Here is a 27,648-nt window from a genome sequence, read left to right on the forward strand (position 1 = left end):
AGAGTTTCAGAAGAGATCTCAACAATATCTCAGATTTGTGACGATACCAACGCCTGCAATCAAAAGTCAGACAGCTAGGGCGTGTCCGAATCCACTTTTGCTAGTTTAACGGAAAAATGGTCGGCGTACCAGGCGCATGGTCTAAAAGGGTTGTCCCTAGTCTCTTAAGCAGTCATGGGTGTGTTTTGGGCATAATGTGCAATAAACCAATCAGAGTCTAATCTCCCTTTCCCTTTAAAGGGTTAGTTCACCCAAAAATGAAAATTCTGTCATTAATTACTCACCCTCATGTCGTTCGACACCCGTAAGACCTTCGTTCATATTCGGAACACAAATGAAGATATTTTAGTTGAAAGCTGATGGCTGAGAAAGGCTTCAGATAGGCCTCCATTGGCATTCAGTACATTTACACTCACAAGACCCATAAAAGGCACTTAAAACGTCGTTACAAAGTCTATCTCACCACAGCGGCTCTACAATAATTTTACGATGCGACGACAATAGTTTTTGTGCGCAAAAAAAAATCAAAATAACACCTTTATCCAACTTGTTCTCGACTTCCGTGTGTGCCTCCACGACGCATGCTCGAGAATATGACGTAGCGCCGGCGTTCGGGAATCCATGAAATACACACTTAAGCCCCATTTTGAGCACTACGCCGAGACCTAAAGCACGATCAATGTTGAATCCAACAGCTGAGACACGCGCGTCTTTCTCTGCTCGTAAACTAATCGCTTCTGTGTCATGTGTCCGAACGCCGGATCTGTGTCATATTCTCGCGCATGCGTCGTGGAGGCACACACGGAAGTCGAGAACAAGCTGGATAAAGGTGTTATTTAGATTTTTTTTTGCACACAAAAACTATTGTCGTCGCATCATAAAGTTATTGTAGAACCACTGTGGTGAGATGGACATTGTAACGACGTTTTAAGTGCCTTTCATGGATCTTGGAAGTGTCAATGTACTGAATGCCAATGGAGGCCTATTGTTTTCAAGCCGCATCCGCGCTTCGTTATAGAAAAGTATTGTTTGCATATTGTGGTGTTACAAACAATGTAATAGAGGGACAAAACCAGCCCGCGCAGTCGCAGTTTAGGAAATACGCCATGGCCAATGAGTGATGCGGACGTTGTCATGTGACTGCATTTTGGTTTGTTTCAACTGGTTCGGACCAACGCAATCAGTGTGGTCTGAAAAGGAACCAAAAAAGCTGAAAAATGCTACAATGTATAATTGTTTGCCCTTGGTTCGGACCAAATGAACCGAACTAGAGATGTGAAAGCACCCTAAATACACGTGTGGGAAATAAATTGGTTAAATAAGTAGTCAATTTCACTTGTCATTACTGCAAATAGGAAATTCTGATACATGCAATGACTATCCATTATGACATGTAGGCATTTTTATCTTTATGTACACAATAATAATCTTTAACATTGTAATCCTATTCATTTTAATATTTAACCCTCTCGAGGCGATCGGCTCGTTTTTTTTCTTATCAGTGCCAAAGAGACTCAAATAACTCTTGTCGTTTTTTATCATTCAGGCAAGTGTTATACATCATTATAATCTGTTAAGTTTCTATTTTTTTTGTGTACAGTCACAATAAAAACAAATTGTTGTGCTTTTTGCAAAATAAAGAAAACAAACATGATGCGCGATCTGCAGCCTCTCTGTCAAAGACGTTCGTTCTGATAGTCTTCAGAAAATGACCTCTAGCTTATTGAATACTTGTCTCACAAACATGAGACATATGTCTAAAGAAACGTTGAAATGTCAAGTTTTAAACACTGTAAACCAAATCAAAAACTAATATTCTGTCTTTATGTAATCTGTTTGAAAGCAGAGAGATGTTAGTCGTTCCTGAGCGGCTCATTATACACTAATGCGACCACGGCCACGAAGCACGCGCTCTATTGAGATTCAAATACTGAGGCTTTGGAGTCGACGCCCACACACACATCAACTCAAACAAACAAACACATCAAGTACTGCATTCCTACTTCAACTACATTGTTTTGAGACGCGTTTAATAATCCTGGAATAATTCTCCATGAAAAGCTGTTCATTTCTGAAAGCATCAGATTCCACCGCTGTGTGTAAGTAGGCTAAGTTTACTCTGTTAGCATCTGTGAATATTAAACGCAAAAACCTGCGCGAGGACGCACTGAAGCTTTCTATGTTTAAATTAGCTCAAAATTACTGTCAGATGTAAGTAATTACCTTGACAAACTATACATCATTTAAAAGATCTAAGACTCAAGCTTCCATTTTTGACCTCTGTTTTATTCTCAAAGTCATATAGTGACCGTCATTTGTTAATATGTGTCAGGAGTTATGAATATGAAAACGGCATTGGTAACTTTGATTGTAATATGACCGTCAGCTGATCTCATTCATAAAAAACGTATATGCTCGTCATGAAGACTCACGACAAAACAACATGCCTCAGGGCTTTTAGTTCGAAAGTGTGCAGATGAGGAGAAATATTGATAGATTCTCATATGTCTGTGTCAAATTTCTATACAGAGAAATGTTATTTATTAAATCGCAGATGTAATCATTATGAGCGCTGGATACTGTTCATACTGGCAGCTGTTGTGTAATAAGCAGAGTGTACACCAGGGCCGTAACCACCATAGACATTGAGGGGGACAAGCCCTCCCCCCAATAATTAGAAATGGCCAAATTGTCCCCCTCAATATTTGAAATTATTGCACTACACTACTGCACTTTATTATGCAGCTCTCTGTATGTTAGGATGAAAAAAAAAAGGTTTAAAAGTTAAATTTTTAGTCTGGTTTGCCTCAGTGGTCTAACAGCGCTCGTCAATGTCAAAATGATTGAGATGGCCAATCAAATCAAAGTAGGCGGGGTTTACGTTCTCTTTTGGCTCGTTCACAGTCTTCACACACACAAGATCAATCTATCGCGTAATGCCGTTGCGGATAGAGACTCTATTCTTTCCGGTGAAATCACAAAACAAACACTCCTTGATGAACATCTTTGATTTTAATGGTAACACTTTACAATAAGGTTGTATTAGTTAACATTAGTTAATGCATTAGTTAACATGAACTAACCAAGAACAACACTACTGTTCAGCATTAGTGCATCTTTGTTAACGTTAGTTCGTAAAAATCCAGCTGTTCATGGTTTGTTCATGTTAGTTCACAGTGCATTAACTAATGTTAGCAAGATTTGAATAATGCATTAGTAAATGTTGAAAGTGCAGTTCATTATAAGTTCATGTTAACTAATGTAGTTAACTAATGTTAACTAATGAACCTTATTGTAAAGTGTTACCATTTTAATGAATAAGAAAAAAAAACTATATGAGGGCGGATTAGAACCCAGAACCTTTGACACGGTTTACACTAGGGAATTATAAATGTAACACAAATTAATGCAAAAATTGTTTGCAAATAGTCCCAAAAGGATTATTTCCCAACTGGAATCAGACCTAGAATTTCGTTCACTGTTCCGTTTCTTTATGCTTTATAAAAATAAAAAAAGACATGGTTACGGCCTTGGACCAGTCTATAGGTTCATATTACTAACACGCCCTTTAAATAACACAAAAAAATTGGACTCAATCTCCTACAAGCCTTCTGTCATCCGATTGACGATTTAGACTTTTATAGCAAGTAAATGGCCTTTTAATATAATTTTAAAAATGTCAGCTCGTGGTTCGCGTGTCTTTGGACTGTGAAATCTTTTCTGATTTTTTTAATCAAGTAAACATAAGAATAACTTTAATATTGTTAGTAATATTTCAAGATGAACACTTACTGGACTGAAGCAACTTAGGTTTACTTGATTATCCATTACTCAATGTGTTAAAATGTGAGTATCAAATATGATCATCAGGCTTTTGAGGAATATTAGATGTTTTAAAACTACAGTGTTTTGATCATAAAAATAAGCCTATTGACTGATATTTATATGCATTTTAGGTAAGTAGTCCAATATACTGTAATAAATATCTCCTTGATTTACATTTCAAGCATCAGAATTACATCTTATCCTCTGGCCATATAAACATCAGCTACACAAATAGCATTTTTTTTGCTTAGTTCATAAAACAAGCGTTTTTTTCACCTCGAGTATGAGGGCCATATTTCACTATATGAGCCAAAAAAAGCCGGATGTATCAAATATGATACTTAGAAAACATATGATTTATTTTATATTTTGTCTACAGGTTCAATAAGCTGTTGCCAAAAATATATACTTCAAATGTAAGACTTTACTGGGTTAAAGTGAAAGTTTCCTCAAGTTTGACTGCAGAGAAGTTCGATCTGTTCTCCTCGGCGGTTCACTCACCTGAAAGGCTGATCTCTTGGGTGGTTCTTCATCTTTTTTCTCGTCATCATCCTCCTCCTCTTCACTGTCAGTTTCAAACAGGTAATAATCACCACTTCTAACCACTGAGAGAGGAACGGAGGACAGTGTTTAGCGAAAACAATCATACAAAATCCACAAACAGTATAATAACATATATATATATATATATATATATATATATATATATATATATATATATATATATATATATATATATATATATATATATATATATATATATATATATATATATATATATATATATATATATTAGGGCTATCATGCGATTACAATTTTTAATGTAATTCATTTCAGGATGTGGCGATTAATAAATCAAATTGATCGCAAATTAATCATACATCAAATTTGCTCAAAGAAAGTACCCCCCAAAAGTCATTATTGCGTTAAAAGCATCAAATAGACATTACAAAGAGTAGCTTTTAATTTGAAAAAAATAAAATATTAAAAATAAATTTATAAATAAATTAAAAATATTTAATTTGATTCAACATAGAATTTATCACATCAACTTTTAGGCTTCAACTGCCATGAGGGTGAGTAAATGATAGAATTTTCTTTTTTGTGTGAACTATACCTTTAATGTTTTTAATATTGAAAAGTTTTTTTTTTTTTATGAAATTATACTCTAAATAAGAAACTAAAACTGCCAGTAGGTGGCGGTAACAGTCTAAATGAGTAAGTCAAGGAGTCATTCAGGAATGAAGTAAATGGCTCTCTATATGAATGGGACATTAAAGGTCCCATGGCATGGCATTTTTCTATTATTTTATAATGTTTCCTGAGGTGTACTTATATTGTTAGTATGATTTTTACATCATAAAATGTCATAATTTAGAAATAAAAGGCATTTTTCTATCCTGCTGTTTGCCCTGTGGCTGAATGCCCTGTTTCAAGAGGCATCTGCTGTGAGACTTCAGTAAAAACGCCCACTGTTGTGATTGGCTGACATCTTTGCATTTGAAAGGAGCGGAGGGGGCGTGGTTTAACGAGGTCTACGAGGCACGAGCTGCTGCCAGAGAGACGGATGGACCTGAGTTCACTTCACATCAGTTCTGTCAGTCTCAGTTCAGTGAACTGTTGTAGTTACAGCATATACTTCAGGTTATTAGTCTATTTCTAGTCGGAGGGACTGTCACTCATGTCAGAAAGTTAGTAACTTTAGTAAATTATGGATCTGCGCTGACTGGAGACGCGAACCGTTTAGAACGATTCAGTCCGATTTGGTGAACTGATTCGGTTCACTAAAAAGAACCGATTCAAAAGAATGATTCGTTAGCGAACCGGACATCACGGAGACGGAGCAATTGCTAACAAAGTTATTTATAGTAACTACTGAGTTATGAGAGCGCTGTCAGTCAGCGCAAGTTTATAGTGTTTGTATCTGAGAGTTCTGAATAAACACGAGTCCCAGTCACACCGAGTCCGTCTTCATCATTATTACCAACTTTGTAACACATGCAAAGTACCATTACAGCTGTCGAGATGAATGAGTTACGAGTAAGTGTTGATAATAGCATTATTTTTAGATATTTTCCTATCATTTGAAAAGCGTCAGTGACGCGCATTGAGTACACAGCGCAAACAAAGACACAACAGCAGTAATCGAATGTAATCCAGTTTATTGTGGGACTAGGCTGGCTAGCCCGGATACGCTCACGCTTACCCGCTTACGGCCTTCAACATTATCGGGGATGTTGAAGGCCGACCGGCCAGTGCAGCCCGAGCTTCGGCGTGTGTGAGGTTTATCTCTAAAGATGTGAGTCTGCTGATGTTGAGCAGAAACGACTGTATGCACATTTTAGAACAGATAGACGCGACGAGGACGTACAAAAACACTGACTCACAAGATAGAAAACACCGTTCTGTCAGGAGAGAGAGAAGCCGCTGAGTGTGCACGAATAATAAATAATTAGCTACACATCAGAAATCACTGATCACAGATCAGAAGGAACTGAAAAAAGACTTCTGTTTTCATTTGTACATCCAAACACTGAGAAACTGCCACCATTCACTCGTTCACAAGCAATGATGTCTCGAGCGTTTGCATGGGCGTGCCAGATTCTCTGGGCGGAGGAAAGGGAGGTAACCGTTCCTGCTTGGACGTCAAACCAGGAGACTTCAGGATTGGCTCGTCTGGCCTGTCATTTTCTCAAAGGCAGAGAAAGACAGCCAGAACTCGGGTTTACACCGATCAACATTTCTATCCACTTGGGGACAACATTCAGGCTAGGGGAACTCATATTAATGTTGAAAAACCTCATAAAATGAAAATTTCATGCCATGGGACCTTTAAATCATTGGTTCACGCGATTGATTTGCTGAAAACGTGGATTCATTCAGAAATTAAACACTGTTGTGTGTTGCTTGGATATGCACAACAGTTTTGCAGTGGCTTTGTAGGTAATATTTTCATTGGCAAATTTGTATAAAATCAATATTACATTAGCACTCATCAGCATGATCAGAGCCGGCCCGCCCAACAGGCCCAATACGGCTGCCGCAAAACTAATAATCGGAGTGTCTATTTTCACTTAATGCACTAAATGGAAATAAACCATCTGTCATCAATGTCTGGTTGGGACAGACAAAAGTATAAAAGCAGTCTATAACTTGTCAGTAGCAATGGTGTAGTAGGTAGTAAAACGCAGAGCAGACTCTTTTGATGCAAATCGAATCCGCCTTTTGCCGAACTTATTCTTCTCACTTTTTTCCATCGCATATAAGATAAAAAAAAAAACAGCACATTATTTATTGCTTGTGTCACATATGAGGGAAACATTGGACCACATTCAAAAAAAGTTAAAGAATTATCTACTCTTGCTTTTTTTATTGATTTACTGTCTGATGAAGTTATCATTGGTAATGAAGGTGGTGTGCCGCCTACAGGCCTTTTAGGTGAAGTATAGGTTTGTAAATAGCGTGCAATGCCGGAGTATATATAATGTATATAATAGTGAGGAAATAAGGATTTGAACTATTTTGCAAGTTCTCCCACTTAGAAACCTTGGAGGGGCCTGAAATTGTCATCGTAGGTGCATGTCCACTGTGAGAGACATAATCAAAAAAAACAAAAAAACAGAAATCACAATGTATGATTTTTTAACTATTTATTTGTATGATACAGCTGCAAATAAGTATTTGAACACCTGTCTATCAGCTAGAATTCTGACCCTCAAAGACCTGTGAGTCTGCCTTTAAAATGTCCACCTCCACTCCATTTATTATCCTAAATTAGATGCACCTGTTTGAGGTCGTTAGCTGCATAAAGACACCTGTCCACCCCATACAATCAGTAAGAATCCAACTACTAACATGGCCAAGACCAAAGAGCTGTCCAAAGACACTAGAGACAAAATTGTACACCTCCACAAGGCTGGAAAGGGCTACGGGGAAATTGCCAAGCAGCTTGGTGAAAAAAGGTCCACTGTTGGAGCAATCATTAGAAAATGGAAGAAGCTAAACATGACTGTCAATCTCCCTCGGACTGGGGCTCCATGCAAGATCTCACCTCGTGGGGTCTCAATGATCCTAAGAAAGGTGAGACATCAGCCCAGAACTACACGGGAGGAGCTGGTCAATGACCTGAAAAGAGCTGGGACCACCGTTTCCAAGGTTACTATTGGTAATACACTAAGACGTCATGGTTTGAAATCATGCATGGCACGGAAGGTTCCCCTGCTTAAACCAGCACATGTCCAGGCCCGTCTTAAGTTTGCCAATGACCATTTGGATGATCCAGAGGAGTCATGGGAGAAAGTCATGTGGTCAGATGAGACCAAAATAGAACTTTTTGGTCATAATTCCACTAAACGTGTTTGGAGGAAGAAGAATGATGAGTACCATCCCAAGAACACCATCCCTACTGTGAAGCATGGGGGTGGTAGCATCATGCTTTGGGGTGTTTTTCTGCACATGGGACAGGGCGACTGCACTGTATTAAGGAGAGGATGACCAGGGCCATGTATTGCGAGACATTGGGGAACAACCTCCTTCCCTCAGTTAGAGCATTGAAGATGGGTCGAGGCTGGGTCTTCCAACATGACAATGACCCGAAGCACACAGCCAGGATAACCAAGGAGTGGCTCTGTAAGAAGCATATCAAGGTTCTGGCGTGGCCTAGCCAGTCTCCAGACCTAAACCCAATAGAGAATCTTTGGAGGGAGCTCAAACTCTGTGTTTCTCAGCGCCAGAAACCTGACTGATCTAGAGAAGATCTGTGTGGAGGAGTGGGCCAAAATCCCTCCTGCAGTGTGTGCAAACCTGGTGAAAAACTACAGGAAACGTTTGAACTCAGTAATTGCAAACAAAGGCTACTGTACCAAATATTAACATTGATTTTCTCAGGTGTTCAAATACTTATTTGCAGCTGTATCATACAAATAAATAGTTAACAAATCATACATTGTGATTTCTGGATTTTTTTTTTAGATTATGTCTCTTACAGTGGACATGCACCTACGATTACAATTTCAGACCCCTCCATGATTTCTAAGTGGGAGAACTTGCAAAATAGCAGGGTGTTCAAATACTTATTTTCCTCACTGTATATATATATATATATATATATATATATACAGTGGGGCAAAAAAGTATTTAGTCAGCCACTATTGTGCAAGTTCTCCCACTTAAAAAGATGAGAGTTCTGTAATTTTCATCATAGGTACTCTTCAACTATGAGAGACAGAATGAGAAAAAAAAAAATCCAGAAAAGCATATTGTCTGATTTTTAAAGAATTTATTTGCAAATTATGGTGGAAAAAAAGTATTATATCTCAATACTTTGTTATATACCCTTTGTTGGCAATGACAGAGGTCAAACGTTTTCTGTAAGTCTCCACAAGGTTTGTACACACTGTTGCTGGTAGTTTGGCCCATTCCTCCATGCAGATCTCCTCTAGAGCAGTGATGTTTTGGGGCTGTCGATGGGGAAACACAGATTTTCAACTCCCTCCAAAGATTTTCTATGGGGTTGAGATCTGGAGACTGGCTAGGCCACTCCATTACCTTGAAATGCTTCTTACGAAGAGACTCCTTCGTTGCCCGGGCGGTGTGTTTGGGATCATTGTCATGCTGAAAGACCCAGCCATGTTTCATCTTCAATGCCCTTGCTGATGGAAGGAGGTTTTTACTCAAAATCTCACGATACATGGCCCCATTCATTCTTTCCTTTACACGGATCAGTCGTCCTGGTCCCTTTGCAGAAAAACAGCCCCAAAGCATGATGTTTCCACCCCCATGCTTCACAGTAGGTATGGTGTTCTTTGGATGCTACTCAGCATTCTTTCTCCTCCAAACATGAAAAGTTGAGTTTTTACCAAAAAGTTCTATTTTGGTTTCATCTGACCATATGACGGGCCCGGACATGTACTGGCTTAAGCAGGGGGACACGTCTGGCACTGCAGGATTTAAGTCCCTGGCGGCGTAGTGTGTTACTGATGGTAGCCTGTGTTACTTTGGTCCCAGCTCTCTGCAGGTCATTCACTAGGACCCCCCTGTGGTTCTGGGATTTTTGCTCACCGTTCTTGTGATCATTTTGACCCCATGGGGTGAGATCTTGACCCCAGATCGAGGGAGATTATCAGTGGTCTTGTATGTCTTCCATTTTCTAATAATTGCTCCCACAGTTGATTTCTTCACACCAAGCTGCTTACCTATTACAGATTCAGTCTTCCCAGTCTGGTGCAGGTCTACAATTTTGTCTCTGGTCACTTGGCCATAGTGGAGTTTAGAGTCTGACTGTTTGAGGTTGTGGACAGGTGTCTTTTATACTGATAACGAGTTCAAACAGGGGCCATTAATACAGGTAACGAGTGGAGGACAGAGGAGCCTCTTAAAGAAGAAGTTACAGGTCTGTGAGAGCCAGAAATCTTGCTTTTTTGTTGGTTACCAAATACTTATTTTCCACCATAATTTGCAGAAAATGTGATTTTCTGGATTTTTTTTCTCTCATTCTGTCTCTCATAGTTGAAGAGTACCTATGATGAATTACAGGCCTCTCTCGTCTTTTTAAGAGGGAGAACTTGCACAATTGGTGGCTGACTAAATACTTTTTTGCCCCACTGTATGTATGTATGTATATGTATATGTATATGTATATATATATATATATATATTTGTTTGAATCTGGTTAAATATTTTTACATATGTATTTTGAATGTTAGGCTACACATTATTGAATGTTAATACACATTTACATTATTGAAATTGTCGTTTAATCTGCTTTCTCTTCACTGGTAAAATTGTTATGATAGTTTTTACTCCAGTGGGTCTGATTTTTATGATCTCGCCTAGCGCCCCACAACCCCACGGGCCGGCACTGTGTGTGATACTGATAACTTAGTGATAACTATATCATGATATAAACATGAGACAAAAACTCACACAGGGACATTTCTTCCCTGATATCTTACATTTCATAAATTTGATTGGTGATGAACATGAAGCAGGGCAGCAGCTCACTGTGTGATGGAGCCTAAAGAATGCCCTTAAAATGTAAGATGACATATACAGAGGTTTGGGGCGGGCGAGTGTGTTAAATGCACTAATAATTTTAACGCATTATTTTCCCCCAAAAACGAATTAATTAAATTAACGCATTAAATCGACAGCCCTAATATAGTTTTGCACAACAGAGCACCTGAGAAAATACCATTGAATCTCTTGATCACACTTACCTGAATCTCTAAATCTGAAAACCGTACAATCAAACTTAGTTTATCAGCCATTGCAGAACATTTGTAAAGCAGCATCAAAACAAAAACAATAAAACTGTAGAAGATCTTGCATATCCCATTTTATACATTTTTAATAAAACAGTAATTACCAATAAAAATAAATAAATAAATAAACTGAAAAAAAAAACCAGTTATATATCTCTAGTTGGGTTAGTCAGTCACCTAACACCTCAGAAACACAGCTGTGTCTGCAGTTTCACAGATGCATAGAAAAACAGTAATTGGAATAAGGAAACTGCCTTGTGTCCTTGAACAGAAGAGCCACAATGGAGAGGGAGGGCAGGGGAGGATGCTGGGAAAGCATTTCAACACTTTATTTAAGTGACAAAACCAAATACTGGCCCTATAAAGCTCTAAAAAAGATACATTTTCTTTAGTGATTAGAGGGTCTTTCATTAATAAACATGGTACAACAGTAATACCGTGGCTTTTTGGACAGGATCATGATAGTAATACTATGGTAGTAGTGTTTGCAGTACATTGGAGTGCATGTAAATACCATAGTATGTGAATATGGCAACCATATTCAATCATGTACCATGGTATTACTGTCTGATACCATGACTGTACCACCAGGCAGGTTTTCCTCAATAACAGTCAGCATTCTAATCACTATATAAAACATGAATGAAGTTGTTTATAAGTGCTTCAGTATCACGCTGATAACTGAGATCAGCACATCAACGAAGACAAAGTAAATACCATCTCACCCATATCACTCACTGTAGAGCACCAACACTATCCCCCGGTTTCACAGACAATGCTTAAGCTAATCCTAGACTAAAATGCATGTTTGAGCTGTTTTAACTGAAAGAATCTTGACCTGACAAATCTTAAAATATGTCAGTGGCATTGTTTTGTCTCAAGATGTACACCAGTAATGTTTTTTTCTTGGGCACGTTTATAAAAGTTACTTAAATGTCCTAATTGAACTAAGGCCTAATCCTGGCTTAGTCTAAGCCCTGTCTGTGAAACCGGGCCTATGAGTTTGAAGGTATTTCCTTTGCTTTTTGATGGTTTTCTGATGGCACTTTCTTTGTTGAAGAGGATAGAAAGAGAGGGACCATAAACCTTTGGTTTAAAAAGTTAGTTCACCCAAAAATGAAAATGTACTAACCCTTATGACACTCAATGGAAATCAAAAGATGTAAGATCTTTTCCATACAATGTACAATGAAAGATGATTTGCCAGAGTTTTCTAGCTGACTAAATTAGATTTTTTTTTTTAGGCAAAGTAATCAAGATACCACGAACAAAACTACATTTAGCTTAGTTTTCTGCTCTGTATATTCTGCCATTCAAAAGTTTGGGGTTGGTATAAGATGTTTTTTTTTTATATTTATGAATAAGACTTCTGTTCACCAAGGCTGAATTATTTGATCAAAAATACAGTAAATAAAAACATTAATATTGTGAAATATTATAAGAATTTAAATTAAACATTTTCTATTTGAATACATTTCAATTTGTAATTTATTCCTGTATTTTCAGCATCATTCCTCCTGTTATTCTAATATGCTGATTTGCTGCTCAAGAAACATTTATTATAGACAGTTGTGCTGCTTAATTTGGGTGGAAACCTGTCAGGGTTCTGTTACTATTTATCTGTGATGTTTTACATTGAGTTGGTTTTGCTCTGTTTTCTGCTTCCTTGTTCCCGCTCTTGATTCGACTCCATGGTTACTGATTGATTAGCTTACATCTGATGTTCATTTCTTTGATTAGTTTGGTCTGTTTAAGACCAAATTTTGTTCCATTTTGTGTCCATTCTCGTCATTACTCTGTTGGTTATTCCGTTCATCTTTGGAAAAAGTTAGTGTTTTGTTTCTTTTGAGTTTTTGATAATAAAAGACTACTGCACAGTTTGAGAGGATGTCATGGTGCCTCAATCCCTCATCGTGGCTGGCGAATTACTGACTGACTTTGAAAGTGAGTGCATCCTACTGTTCCTGCATCAAGCCTGTGTTTCCGCCATAAACTGGTTAAAAATATGGACGTAGTGTCCGTGACGTCACCCATAGGATTCTGAAGAGCCGTTTTGAAGAGTAAAGTAGGGACGAGCTGACCGTTGCCATCTTGTCAGTGCGTCATTGCGCGTCACTCCCGGATAATAGAAAATGGGCAAAGAGGCGGGACTTGGGTGGAGCTGAAGTGACGCAATGACTAACAGACAGCAGATAAATGGCAATCCACCTGTCACTCTAAGTGGCCACGCCCTTAATTATGCAGAAATGTAAGGCTTTATATAATGTAAACAAACGAGTTATACAAAAATTCACCCCCTCACAGTTGTCATGAAGGGAAAAATTAGCCGTATAGAACAAAACCACAATTTGTACCAGACTGTAAACATGTGTTTTTTCTGCTGTAAAGTTGGGCATTTTAACATGAGCTCAATGAGATTCTGCTCCTTCTGGAGTCTGTCTCTAGTGGCCAGTTGATGAATTGCAGTTTAAGTCACTTCCGTATTGGCTTCAAGAGAAACTGCGGCAGGTTGCTGCTTGGTTTTCGCCCTGCCTCCCTATCTCACCTCCTCCTCCTGTTTCATCTCTGCCTGTTTTGTGTCAGCCAAGAAGACCGGTCCTGAATGTTTTGTTACATCCCCAGTCTGTTCACCATCGCCTGTATTGTCCAATCCACCAGCCTTGCCTGCACTACCTTTCCTCTGCCCTTCGGCTCCCTCATTGGTTCGCCTCGGTCAAAGTATTCGCCAGCTCAGCTCATGATGATTGGCCCGTTAGCTCCACACCTCCTAGGCCTGTCGAGCAATTGGCTCCACCTGAGGCCGCTGTCCTTTAGGCTCCACCAGGCCACAGACTTTTAATCCTTCATCTGCGGCTCGTCCCTCCACCCCTTTGGCTCCACCGGGCTCTGCCTTCCCTTCCGGCTTTGCCTTGGTTCGGTCACTACACCTTCGCCTCAGTCCTCCGGCTCCACCACGGACCCTCCATGACCGAAGTCATCACCTGGTCCCTACAGTCCTCCACCAGAGTCTTCACTGACAACTCCATCTCAATCAGTGGTCTCCCTCGCTCTACACTGTTGGACTGTTTATGTTATAAGGCACGTAGACGCAGATTTTTTAGGGGGGTGGGGGGTTGGTAATATCAGGGTTCAGGGTTATAGTTCAGCTGTGTTTGTTTTACATGTGGTGGTTTTGCTCCGTTTTCGGTTTCCTTGTTCCCGGTCTTGATTTATCTCCTTGATTGCTTAGCTTACAACTGGGGCCATACCATGATGATAGTAAAACAGAATTAGTTTTAATTTGACAAAACCAATCCAATCAGGCTTTGCTGGTAGCATGATGCTGATCATTCACTTTTTCTGTCAGCTCAGGCTTTGATCCTGAATTTAGGTGTGACATCGGTAGCATCAATTTTGGTTTGAGATCTCTTATCTGGAACATAACCTGTACCAGAGCAGGTTAGCCGTGGAACATAAGTTATGATGAACAAAGCCTAACCTAAACCGGCTTCATGGCCTACCCTGATGTTCTTTGATTAGTTTGGTCTGTTTAAACCCTAAAAAAATGTCAGGTTTTTTTTTCCAATTCTTTGTCCATTCTCATCATTACTTTGTTGGTTGTTCTGTTCATGTTTGGAAAAAGAAAGTGTGTTTTGTTTGTTTTGAGTTTTTGATAATAAAAGGCTGATGTATTCATTTTTTTTTTATTCTTTGATGAATAGAAAGTTCAAAAGAACAGTATTTATTTGAAATAGAATCAATGTGACATTATAAATATCTTTACTGTCACTTTTGATCAATTCATATATATTCTTTCATTGTACAGAAAAGAGCATTATGCTTTATGACTCCTTAAAACAGTCCATTGAGGGGGAAAACATAAGGGTGAAAAGATGACTGAATTTTCATTTATGGATGAATTAATACCAAGACGGCTCACATTGATATATTTTTTTCTAAGTGTGAGATGAGTAAAAATCGCTCTCTTTTCCACAACAGAGTTTCTGGTGGATTTTAACAAAGCAGAGTGATTCTCTACTGTACGGCTCCATTCACCTGCTCATACGGTCACATGACAACAAGCCACAACCATCCAGACATTCAACTTTTCCTTCAGCAGCTGTACGGATCTATTTAAGGCATCAAACGGATGTCATTAACATATCCTTACTAATCACAATTTTGTAAGCATTTCATGACGTAATTAAAGTGGCCATATCATACACAACATATATATATATCATTCCTTATGATATGACCGTTTTAAAGAATCTACCACTGGTGGCGGATGTGTCTGTGTGCAATCAAAAACGGCCTCAGAGCCTTAAATAGATGTAGAAAAGTCTACGGTCTGGAGGGTGTGTTTGTTGTCTTGGAAGTCTGACAGAGCCCCAGTGCAGTATGGGAATCCTCTGACTTCTGGTCAAGGACACAAGGAGCAGTGTGATCAGAGGAAGATATGAGGAACCTACTGGACGCATGATCAACCCAAGGCCTCCACCACTGCTTTTTTTGCACCTTGTTTTTCTTTCTCTCTGCAAATGAAATGTCAGAGCATTAATGAAAGCACGTCAGAAGTGACGGTGAAATTGGAAATAAAACCTTTGCCTTTTTGCTCTATGGACAATGTGAAAAATATGCAGTTAAATACATACACAACACTCATTTAAGAACTAGTTTTTTACCATTTTAAGTTTCTAAGAGAGGACACTATTTTATCCCAATTACACTCTGATCATACCATCATCATCATCATCATCATCATCATTGTTTTCCTCGGGTGGGATGACTTTCTGCTCTTCTCCGGACACCTGAGCCAAGCTGAGCATCTTCTCCTTCCCTCTCTTGAACTTCTGCTGTCGCGTCTTAATACGATCCATCCTAAATTCAGAATGGCGACAATCTTACTGATATAATATTATTAAATAATAATAAAATCAAATAACACGCATACATTGTTGGAATATACAAAAGTTTCAAAAGTTTTGAGATCGGTAAAATGCTTTTGAAAGAAGCAGATTGTAATTTTAACACATTGCTAACATGAACTAGCATGTTTTAACACGTTGGTAACCTGAATTAGCATATTTCTAACATGTTTTAACATATTGCTAACATGTATTAGGATGTTGTTAGCATGTTTTGTTTTGCTAACAAGGATCAGCATGTTTTAACACATTGGTAACATGAATTGTGTTGTTAAAACATGTTGTTAACATGTTTTAACACGCTGCTATCATGTTTTAACACACTTGTAACCTGAATTAGCATGTTGTTAACATGTTTTAACACATTACTAACATGAATTAGCATGTTGTTAGCATTTTTTGTTTTGCTAACATGGATCAGCATGTTTTAACACATTGGTAACATGAATTAGCATGTTGTTAACATGTTTTAACATGCTGCTAACATGTTTTAACACACGGGTAACCTGAATTTGCATATTTCTAACATGTTTTAACACAATGCTAAGATGTATTAGCACGTTGTTAACATGTTTTAACATGCTGCTAACCTGAATTAGCATATTTCTAAAATGTTTTAACACATTGGTAACATGTATTAGCATGTTGTTAGCATTGTTTTGTTTTGCTAACATGAATCAGCATGTTTTAACACATTGGTAACATGAATTAACATTTTGTTAACATGTTTTAACATGCTGCTAATATGTTTTGACACACTGGTAACCTGAATTAACATGTTGTTAACATGTTTTAACACATTACTAACACGAATTAGCATGTTGTTAACATGTTTTAATACACTGCTAACCTGAATTAGCATATTTCTAACATGTTTTAACACACTGCTAACCTGAATTAGCATATTTCTAACATGTTTTAAAACATTGTTAACATGGATCAGCATGTTTTAAACACATTGTTAACATGAATTAGCATGTTGTTAACATGTTTTAACATGCTAGCATGTTTTAACACACTGGTAACCTGAATTTGCATATTTCTAACATGTTTTAACACAATGCTAAGATGTATTAGCACGTTGTTAACATGTTTTAACATGCTGCTAACCTGAATTAGCATATTTCTAAAATGTTTTAACACATTGGTAACATGTATTAGCATGTTGTTAGCATTGTTTTGTTTTGCTAACATGAATCAGCATGTTTTAACACATTGGTAACATGAATTAACATTTTGTTAACATGTTTTAACATGCTGCTAATATGTTTTGACACACTGGTAACCTGAATTAACATGTTGTTAACATGTTTTAACACATTACTAACACGAATTAGCATGTTGTTAGCATTTTTTGTATTGTTAACATGAATCAGCATGTTTTAACACGCTGCTAACATGTTTAAACACACTGGTAACCTGAATTAGCATATTTCTAACATGTTTTAACACATTGCAAACATGTATTAGAATGTTGTTAACATGTTTTAATACACTGCTAACCTGAATTAGCATATTTCTAACATGTTTTAACACACTGCTAACCTGAATTAGCATATTTCTAACGTGTTTTAAAACATTGCTAACATGGATCAGCATGTTTTAAACACATTGTTAACATGAATTAGCATGTTGTTAACATGTTTTAACACGCTGCAAATATGTTTTAACACACTGGTAACATGAATTAAATGTTGTTAACATGTTTTAACACATTACTAACATGAATTAGCATGTTAATAACATGTTTTAATACATTGATAACATGAATTAGCATTTTGTTAACATGTTTTAACACATTACTAACATGAATTAACATTTGGTAACATGTTTTAACACATTGCTAACATGAATTAGCATGTTGTTAGCATGTTTTGTATTGCTAACATGAATCAGCATGTTTTAACACATTGGTAAAACGAATTAGCATGTTGTTAGCATGTTTTAACATTAACATCCACAACAATCCTGTGTTCTGGGGTAAATGCGCAGAACCCAACCAAACATGCCAAGTGTGAACACACCCTAAGTCATGTGGAACACTAAACACAAAGATAATGGAACATAAATGAAAGGATGTTTCTTACTGTCTCTTAAGTTGCTCCATGGATCTCTTCTCCTCCTCCAGACGAGCTCTCACGGCCTTCACGATGCTGGCCTGGAACAACTCGGCTCCTCTGACAGACAGACGGACGACAACACTCAACTATACTGTACTTACATTTACACTTATCACATACTACATACTACAAACAGTTACATTAAAGGTAGGGTAGGTAAGAATGATCTAAAACACTTTTGTCCAAATTTGTTTAAACTTCCTTTATATGTCAATACATAATTAAAATTTAAGTACTCTGAAAAAGAGAGTATAAATATCGAGTGACTCTACACTTTTTAATCTGCAATAAACACCGCTCATTATTTTCGTTCGGGACGAAACAAGTGATTGGCTCGGGCGCCTGTCACTCTCTCTCGCTACCATGGCAACCGCCGCTTTTGCTCAGGATCTGCCCACATGCGTCCCAGTGTTGCCAAGTCGGGCTACTTCAAACACTGCTGCCGCGGCTGTTTTTCATGTCCGCGGGTTGAAGCGACCCCAATTATGTGATATTTTGCCCCGGGATTTGCGAATTTTAGCAGGCAGCCCTACCAAAAAGACACATATTTTACCCCCCAAATGCGATTTTTACCGGAGAAACACGATTGGGCTTGTTTTGGGCTAGTTTTGAGTAGCAATTGGGCTGATTTTGTTGTGAAAACCTGGCAACCCTGGCACACCCGTTTGATTTGAGGAGTTCAAGAGGCTGTATTTCTGCTGGACAGGTAGTCTTTCATTTTGATTATAAATTTTTTTGGTTTATGTTTTCATGAAGCATGTCTCACTAGCACACATAGCTGCCTAATATAGCTAACATAACATTACTTAGCATAAAGTTACAATGGTATACACTTAGCGAACCATTAGTAGAGATGATAAATACTCAATATGCTTAGCTCAAGTTGATCGCTGTCGTGTTGAATTTCGCAAAATGTAACTTTAGATGACAAAATGCATGTGTAAAAGCTAGTACACCGCATCCAGGAACTTTTTTTAGACCTAAGTTAGCTTTAGCTACTACCCTCTGTCTAAACTCTTCTACCATGTTCACCGGGAACTTTACCTGCACGTTTATTTCGGCCCTTGGTTTGTTTTTATATTCTCTACCAATGTTTACTGATGTTTTTATCTTGTATCTGTGTGTGTCGACACTGTGTTGTGTGTGTATTTTAAACTTTACCAGTATCGTTATTCTAGCTTGATAGTGAGTACATCTTATTTGTAAAAGACAGTAAAATACATCTTATTTGTTTATGTTCATAATGATAAAGTTAGATTTTTTATTACATGTGATTCTGACATGATGTCTCTACATGCACTTCTTCTCCGCTCGTCTCAGGTAAATAATGCGTCTTTCAGCTGACGGTCAGCGTGGCGCGTTCATGTGTTTTGGGGGCGTGGCTTTGGAAAGAGCCCAGAAGGGAGAAGGTGGAGTGAATGGAAATAATGAGCTGTCTTTAAAACAGTCGTGAGAGGTCTACAGACACTCAATTTGTATACTCTCTTTTTCAGAGTACTTACATTTTAATTATGTATTGATATATAAAGAAAGTTTAAACAAATTTGGAAAAAAAGTTTTACAAGATTAGCATACTCCCCTTCAAACTCTCTGTTCTTTAAGACTGGGTGAACCCAAAACCTTTTTTTCGGTCTTTTAAAGAAAATGAAAAGCTCGTCTTCAATGAATGATGAAGTGTCCGTGTTTTCTCAGCTGTCAACGTGAATGTTTTGTAATGTTGGAGCTCTGAAACATTGCAAACTCGCGTCACGGCTGATGTGAATGGTTTTGACGCGAACTATTCGCACACGAAATATTCGCTTTTTCCGCTTCGCTTTTTCGTTACGCGTCCGGTGTGAAAGGGCCTTAAGGATTGCGTAGTTATAGCCATTTTTAAGTTTTTTCCATGTTATAGCTCCACCAAGTGGCCAGTCGCTGCATGTTTTTTCACAAGACCACAGAATGAGCTCTTACATGTGTGTGCCAAGTTTGGTGAAAATATCTCATTCCGTTTATGAGTTATAGCCATTTTAGTAAAAGTGGTTTTATTGGCTCATAGAGACTGTGAATCGAAATTGAACGTTTTTGGATAATTATTGACAATCAGACTCCAGAGAATCTCGCTGCACTGGTTTGGTTCCGATCGGGCCAAAAACCTAGGACTAGTTCACAAAAGCAGGTTTTTCAAAAAATCCAAATTACCCGAAATTTCTGACGATCAATTCCGAGGCATTACAGTTTAGGAGTTATGAGCGATTTCGTACTTTTGACCGCTGTAGCGCCCCCGTCAGGACGATCGGAGTGGGCCTTGGTGACTTTGAGTACTACCAGCCCTCAAAGTTTCAAGTCTCTACGACTTACGGTTAGGTCAGCCCGATCACTTTTAGGGGATAATGCTAATCCTTATAAATTTGAACAATTACAACAGGGTTTCAGCGCTAGGTGCTTGAGCCCCCTAATTAAACCTCAAGCTAAAATTTTAACAAACAAATCTCTGTACAAGTCATACCGAGATGCGAGAATCTGTCCGGCGCGGATGTCTGCGACCACATGCAGGAAGTAGTAGCTCATGAAGACACGTCTCTGCAGCAGGAGGAACGAAAAGCAGATGCTGTCCCAAATGATCCCGGCCTCATCCTGAGGCAGCTCACATATTTCTGAAGTCGCTCCTGGAGGCTTATCTGAAGACACACAAAAAGAGCAGTGTTTCCAAACCTTGATTCTGGAGGCACACCAACGCTGCACACGACCCATCCATTTCAGGCCTTGGGATTTGTCCGAAATCGCCCCCTATACCCTTAAATAGGGCATTATTTGAAGGGACAGCCATTTGTAGTGGCGTCTGAAAACCATAGTGGACGTTACCAAGTCCACTCATTCAATCCCACATTGTACTGCAATAACGAGGAGGCACACCAACACTGGATGCATCTTTTATCCGACACATTCCATTTCAGGCCTTGGGATTTGTCAGAAATCGCCCCTATACCCTTAAAGTAACACGGCGACTTTTTGGGACTTTAGCTTATTCAACGTATCCCCCAGAGTTCGATAAGTCCATACATACCATTCTCATCTCTGTCTGTGCCATAACTCTGTCTGACGTACCCACCGTTAGCCTAGCTTAGCACAAAGACTGGAGGTAAATGGCTCCAGCTAGCCTACTGCTCAATTAGTGACAAAATAACGGCAACATTATTTAAAAGGATGGATTTCAATTTCGACAGTTTCCTTAACTGAAAAAACTATGTTTTCACAACACTTTTAACTTGGCGGTCAAAGCTAAATTCAGAATCGAAAATGACTCCTAGGTTCTTCACATGACTATGAAATTTTTTTGGCAATAACCCGTAATTCCCAACTAGCCCATTCCCAAGCTGTTTGTTCCCAAACATTATAAACTCAGTCTTATCGTCAATTAGTTGCAAAACGTTTTGCGCTAACCATCCCTTTACATCAGTCAGGCACTTATAAAAATTCGCAAAGGAGGTATGACTATCACACTCCAAAGGAAAATACATTTGTAGGTCATCTGCGTAAAAGTGATAATTGACATTGTATTGCCTAAAGATTGACCCCAGGGGTAACATGTACAATGAAAACAGTGTCAGAGCAAGAATGGATCCCTGGGGAACACCCCAATAGATGGTCGCAGAAGCAGAAACATAGTTTTCAATTTTAACGGCGCATGTCCTGTCATGCAGGTAGGAGGAAAACCAGTCGAGGGCTACACCATTGATCCCTACATAATCTCTGAGGCGTTTTATTAATATCACATGATCTAAAGTATCAAAGGCTGCACTTAAATCTAACATCATTAAGGAAACACTTTTCCCGGAATCAATGCTTAACAAAATATCGTTTGTAACCTTTAATAACGCTGATTCTGTACTGATAACCACTGATAACGCTGATAACCAAAGTGACAACCTCCTTACACAGGGAGCGTTGGGGACTATTTTCTGGCGCTGTGTAATATCATTGCGCCGCTGCACCCATGGAAAGGCAGCAAAGTTCCTGGATTATTACGCAGGAATGAGAGTATAGTCCCTTGCCATATCGGTTATAGCTAGGCTAGCGGTGGGTGCGTCAGATAGAGTTATGGCACGGAGATGAGAATGGTATGTATTAGGGATGCAACAATACAGTTAGTCCACGGTTCAATACATACCTCGGTTTTTAACCACAGTTTTCGTTTCGGTTCGGTTCTGATGGCTTGTCACATCAGTTTTTTGTTATTCTATTCTTAAGCGACAGGAACCGCAAGAGGTTAAGGAGAAAAAAGACTATTTTTTAATTGCAATACTCTTTCTTTATTTTACTTAAAAGAATTGAAAAACCTTACTTAAACTTAAAACTTTACTTAAAAAAAAACCTTGTACACATTCCTAGTGTATTGTATAATATAAAATAAATATATATAAAGATTTACACTGGCAGCTCAGAGCTGTACAGCAGCATTTAAGTATGAAATTGAATGAATAAATGTAAAAATAAAACACTACATAGACTTCACTATAAAATATACATTGATTTTTATTAAAGCTACTGTATTAAAGTTTTTCAGTCAAGAGCAGTGAGTGATTTTCTCTTTGTCTTTTGTTGTTGTATTAACATTAAATGGATAGTTCACTCAAAAATGAGAAATGAATACAGGTTTGGAACAATATTAGAGTTTGTAAATAATAACATAATTTTAGTGGTGAGCTGTCCCTTTAAGGACCGCGTGTTCACTAGGCTGCGCTGCATTCAATTTAAGACCTGCGTGCATCTGATATACATACACACGCGAATTTACTTTCACTTTAGACATAACCGACTGTGTTTATATTAACCTTGTGTGTATTTGACAGTATTAGCTCAGTAAGACGACTACTTAGTTCAGTATTCACGTGTTTGACAGGCGTTTAGTGCGCGCGCTCAGAGAAGCGCATGTTAAAACAGTGCATATGCACGCGAATGAGCCGGCAAGGCTTTAAAACGCATGCAAATAATGAACTTTTGTGATTGTGAATAACTATAGTGTTCCGTGAGTATAACTCTAGCACTAACGTGTGATGTGAATGTATGTTGCGTTGTTCAGTATTGGGATGGAGGAAAATGATAGAATTTGTAGAAAAATACTTAATTAAATGCAAAACCGAAAGCCGAACGGTTCAATATTATATTGAGAATTGTGGCATCCCTAGTATGTATGGACTTATCGAACTCTGTGGGAAACGGTGAATAAGCTAAAGTCCCAAAAAGTCGGCGTGTTCCTTTAAATAGGGCATTATTTGAAGGGACAGCCATTGGTAGTGGTGTCTGAAACCATAGTGGACACTACGGAGTCCACTCATTCAATCCCACATTGCACTGCAATAACGAGTGTACAACTGACGTACGCTCAACGACTAGAGAATACCCATAATGCACTGTGAAAGTCGTGTGGCGAATGAATTCCCATCCATTTTCCAAACCGCTGGTCCAATGTGGCTACAGCGTAATATCATACAAGTATACACTCCTTTTAAATTGCTTATTAAATTGTTTAATAAAGGTGTATACATATAGAGATACATTTTTTCATTACTACTGAAGCTGCCAGTTTCAAATTATTAAACAGCAAGCACAAACTTTGCAAAAGCGGGAGTTTCAATTCACTCCTTCAGCTGGACTATATTAGTGGAGTAATGTAGGGACTAGTAAATGAGGGTATAAGGGACGATTTCGAAGACAGCTTTGGATTCTTTACTAATGAGCTGAGGAGTTGAATGGGGCTTGTCGGGTGAGTTAAAAAATATACTTACCCGCCACAGCGGAAATCTACCCGCATTTGGCGGGTGTTAATGTCAAGCCCTGCTAATAAGCATAAAAATATGCTCCATACACAAATATTGAATAAAACCTTCCATTTGCAATTAAGTTAACTTTATATCATCACTTAATATACTGACAAATATTTGTAATCAACAGTTTGTGGACACCACATTGGCTCGTTGGCGCAATGCATTCTGGGTTGCATTGCTTGGTAACACTTTACAATAACACATTAGTTAATGCATTGACTAACTTGAGCAATGAGCAATACATTTGTTATCAATCTTTGTGAACAGTAGTAAAAATACAACTTAAAATTAAATTGTTAGTTCATGTCAGCTCAGTTCCATGAAATATTATTAACAGATGCAACTTTAGATTTTCAATATTGATTTGCACCCCACACAATCGCTCCTGTTGTTCCTTACCTTTCTGACTTTGGTATTCTTTGATGGTGCAGGCGAGACTGAGCAGCTGAATTAACCAGCAGTTATTCTGCTTTAAAGATTCGATATAACCACACGCCAAAATCTGTGAAAAAATACAACACCAGAAAAATACACAAACAATTCCACAGCAGTTATTATTTGCAATACTCATCGATTAATTTCTTCATTCACTTATTTTCTTTGTTTATGCATTTTTAAGCCCTCAATAGATTAAAATTATGAATCATGATTAAGTTATGTTTTTGGTTGTTCATCTTAATTCATCTTAAATAATTAATTTGCTGAAATTTGGCTCTAAATATGTTTATTGCTTTTAAAAAATATAGTGCATTCAATTTTAAAGTATATGATTCATTTTATATCAAAATAAGAAAATAATATGTAGCGGTTAATTCATTGAAAAACAAAACAAAAATAAATAAATAAATTAATAAAAATAAATCATGCTTACTGTCATGTTTTGGTAGTTAACATGATTAATCTTCAATATTTAATAAATATGTTTATTGATTTTAAAGTATATAAAATGACATGAAATAATATGTAACAGTCGTTTCATTATAAAAATAAAAAAATTAAAAAATGAATAATGCTTAATGTCATGTTTTGGTAGTTAACATGATTAATCTTCAATAATAAACAAATATGTTTATTGCTTTCAAAAATGAAGTGCATTCGATTTTAAAGTATATAAAAATAATATGTAACAGTTGTTTCATTATAAAATAAAATAAATAAAATAAATAAATAAAATAAAATAAATAAAATAAATAAAATAAATAAAATAAATAAAATAAATAAAATAAATAAAATAAATAAAATAAAATAAAATAAATAAAATAAAATAAAATAAAATAAAATAAAATAAAATAAAATAAAATAATAAAATAAAATAAAATAAAATAAAATAAAATAAATAAAATAATAAAATAAATAATAAAATAAAATAAAATAAAATAAAATAAATAAAATAATAAAATAAAATAAAATAAATAAAATAAAATAAAATAAAATAAAATAAAATAAAATAAAATAAAATAAAATACAATAAAATAAAATAAAATAAAATAAAATAAAAATAAAACAAAATAAAAATAAATCATGCTTAATGTCATGTTTTGGTAGTTAACATGATTAATTTTCAATATTTAATAATATGTTTATTGCTTTCAAAAATGAAGTGCATTCGATTTTAAAGTATATAAAAATAATATGTAACAGTTGTTTCATTATAAAAAGAAAAAAGAAAAAAAAAAGAAATGTATAATGCTTAATGTCGTGTTTTGGTAGTTAACATGATTAATCTTCAATATTAAACAAATATGTTTATTGATTTCAAAAATGTAGTGGATTCGATTTTAAAAATATATAAAAATAATATGTAACAGTTGTTTCATTATAAAATAAATAAAATAAATAAACAAACAAATAAACAAACAAATAAATAAATAAATAAATAAAGAAATAAATAAATAAATAAATAAATAAAATTGACAAAAAAAACACAAGCTTGTGTCATTAAATGTATTTTAGTTTTCAGGGTTGTGGTTGTGATGGGAAGTCCGATTCCTTTTTGCGAACTGGTTCTTTTGGCCAGTTTGTTTCAATGAACCGATTCACTTAATTTGTTCACTTAATCATGCAATGACGTCACTCAATTCTTTTATTAAAGAACCCAATAATGATGTGAAGCGTTGATGTTTTACATGTAAGCATATCAAGTGAATAAACTAGTACATTAAAAATAGAAAAATAGAGGAAATATTCTCATAACTTAATATGATTACGTGTCTGTCAGTCTTTCAGCGCTAGTGTTTGCTGAACTATGGTTGAAAACAGAAAATGTGTGCATTTCTAGAAGATATCAGATTGCACTCACAGCAAAGACGTTCTTCATTGTGATGACGAACACGTTGTAAGCTATGAGGAAGTCCCAGTAACGGAGGATCTTCTTGATTGGCTTGAGTAAGAGCTCGCCCCCAAAGAGCAGGAAGTAGAAACACGCCACCAGGTAACCCATGCAGAAGATGCTGATCCGAGTGGTGCCCGTGATGAAGATGATGGTCAGGACGAACCAGAACATGTAGCTGAACATGATCACCTTCAGCATGTCCAGGTACGACCTGAGAGAATTACAGCAGAGCAATGTTTCACTGATGCTTGTCTGACTATTATCTGAGATTAGTGCATCCAATAATATGCCAAAGGGGCTCAGACAGAGGACATCTGCATGCATTTGGGGCTAATATTTATATATGAGTTATGAAAGAGTTATGAGTCGTTCATTCAAAGAGAATAATGTTTTGAAAGGGCCACACAGAGCCATAATACAGTTTTTAAACTTTTATAAATAAGATATTAATTAGAATTTTAATAACAAAAAAGGATACGGTTAATAAAAACATTATTTCATATAATTATGACAGAGAAATTAAAATAAAAAATACAATTAAATAATTAAATGAAGTAAAGTAAAATAAAAAATTAATTAACTAAAAATTAAATAAATAAATTACATAAATTAATTAATTAAATAAAATATGCTTGAAATTTAATGAATGCCTCATAAGATAATGAGTTAAATAAAATTGAATAATTAAAGGAAGTAAAGTAAAAATTTAAATAATAAATAAAATAAAAAAATAATAAATAAAATTAATTAATTATTTAATTAAATAAATAAATATATAAATAAATTAAATAAAAAAATGTGTAAGATAATGTTTAGACTGTGGCAATCCAAGTTTTTTTATAAAATACATTTTAATTAAATTATTAAAAAAAATGTAATGTAATGAATGACTCTTGAGATGTTAAATAAAATAAAATAAATGTAATAAAATAAAATAAAATAAAATATGCTTGAAATGTAATGAATGTCTCCTAATATGTGTTAAATAAAATTAAAATAAAATAAAAAATGTGTAAGATAATGTGTTGACTGTGGCAGTCCAAATTAAATAATAAAATAAAATAGAAAAATATTAAATGCAACGAATGATAATAATAAAAATAATAAAATAAAATAAAAAAATTATTGAAATGTAATGAATAACTCCTAGTATAATGTGTTAAATAAAATAATACAATTAAATACAATTAAAAATGTGTAAAATAATGTGTTGACTGTGGCAGTCTGAGTTTTTTTCAAAAACAAAAAAAATTTAATTAAATTAAATAATACAATTAAATAGAAAACATGTAATGTAACGAATGCCTCCTGAGATAATGTTAAAATAAATAATAAAATAAAAAATGTGCAAGATAATGTGTTGACTGTGGCCGTCTGAGTTTTTTTTTAAACAAA

General features: G+C 36.3%; 1 protein-coding gene across 1 annotated transcript in view; it reads right to left on the reverse strand.

Annotated features, from left to right (window-relative positions):
- Nucleotides 1–27,648, reverse strand: part of piezo2b (piezo-type mechanosensitive ion channel component 2b) — a gene marked incomplete at its 5' end in the record, with an annotated part of 187,017 nt that overhangs the window by 47,570 nt on the left and 111,799 nt on the right. Inside the window, 7 exons of the mRNA XM_079819677.1 lie at nucleotides 4,327–4,430; nucleotides 15,539–15,601; nucleotides 15,808–15,947; nucleotides 18,082–18,171; nucleotides 20,603–20,762; nucleotides 24,321–24,423; nucleotides 26,221–26,464. Coding sequence (XP_079675803.1) covers nucleotides 4,327–4,430; nucleotides 15,539–15,601; nucleotides 15,808–15,947; nucleotides 18,082–18,171; nucleotides 20,603–20,762; nucleotides 24,321–24,423; nucleotides 26,221–26,464 — 904 coding nt within the window. The remainder of the gene's footprint in view (nucleotides 1–4,326; nucleotides 4,431–15,538; nucleotides 15,602–15,807; nucleotides 15,948–18,081; nucleotides 18,172–20,602; nucleotides 20,763–24,320; nucleotides 24,424–26,220; nucleotides 26,465–27,648) is intronic.

Source organism: Gobio gobio (genome assembly GCF_949357685.1).
Source record: "Gobio gobio genome assembly, chromosome: 6".
Classification (NCBI taxonomy): Eukaryota; Metazoa; Chordata; class Actinopteri; order Cypriniformes; family Gobionidae; genus Gobio; species Gobio gobio.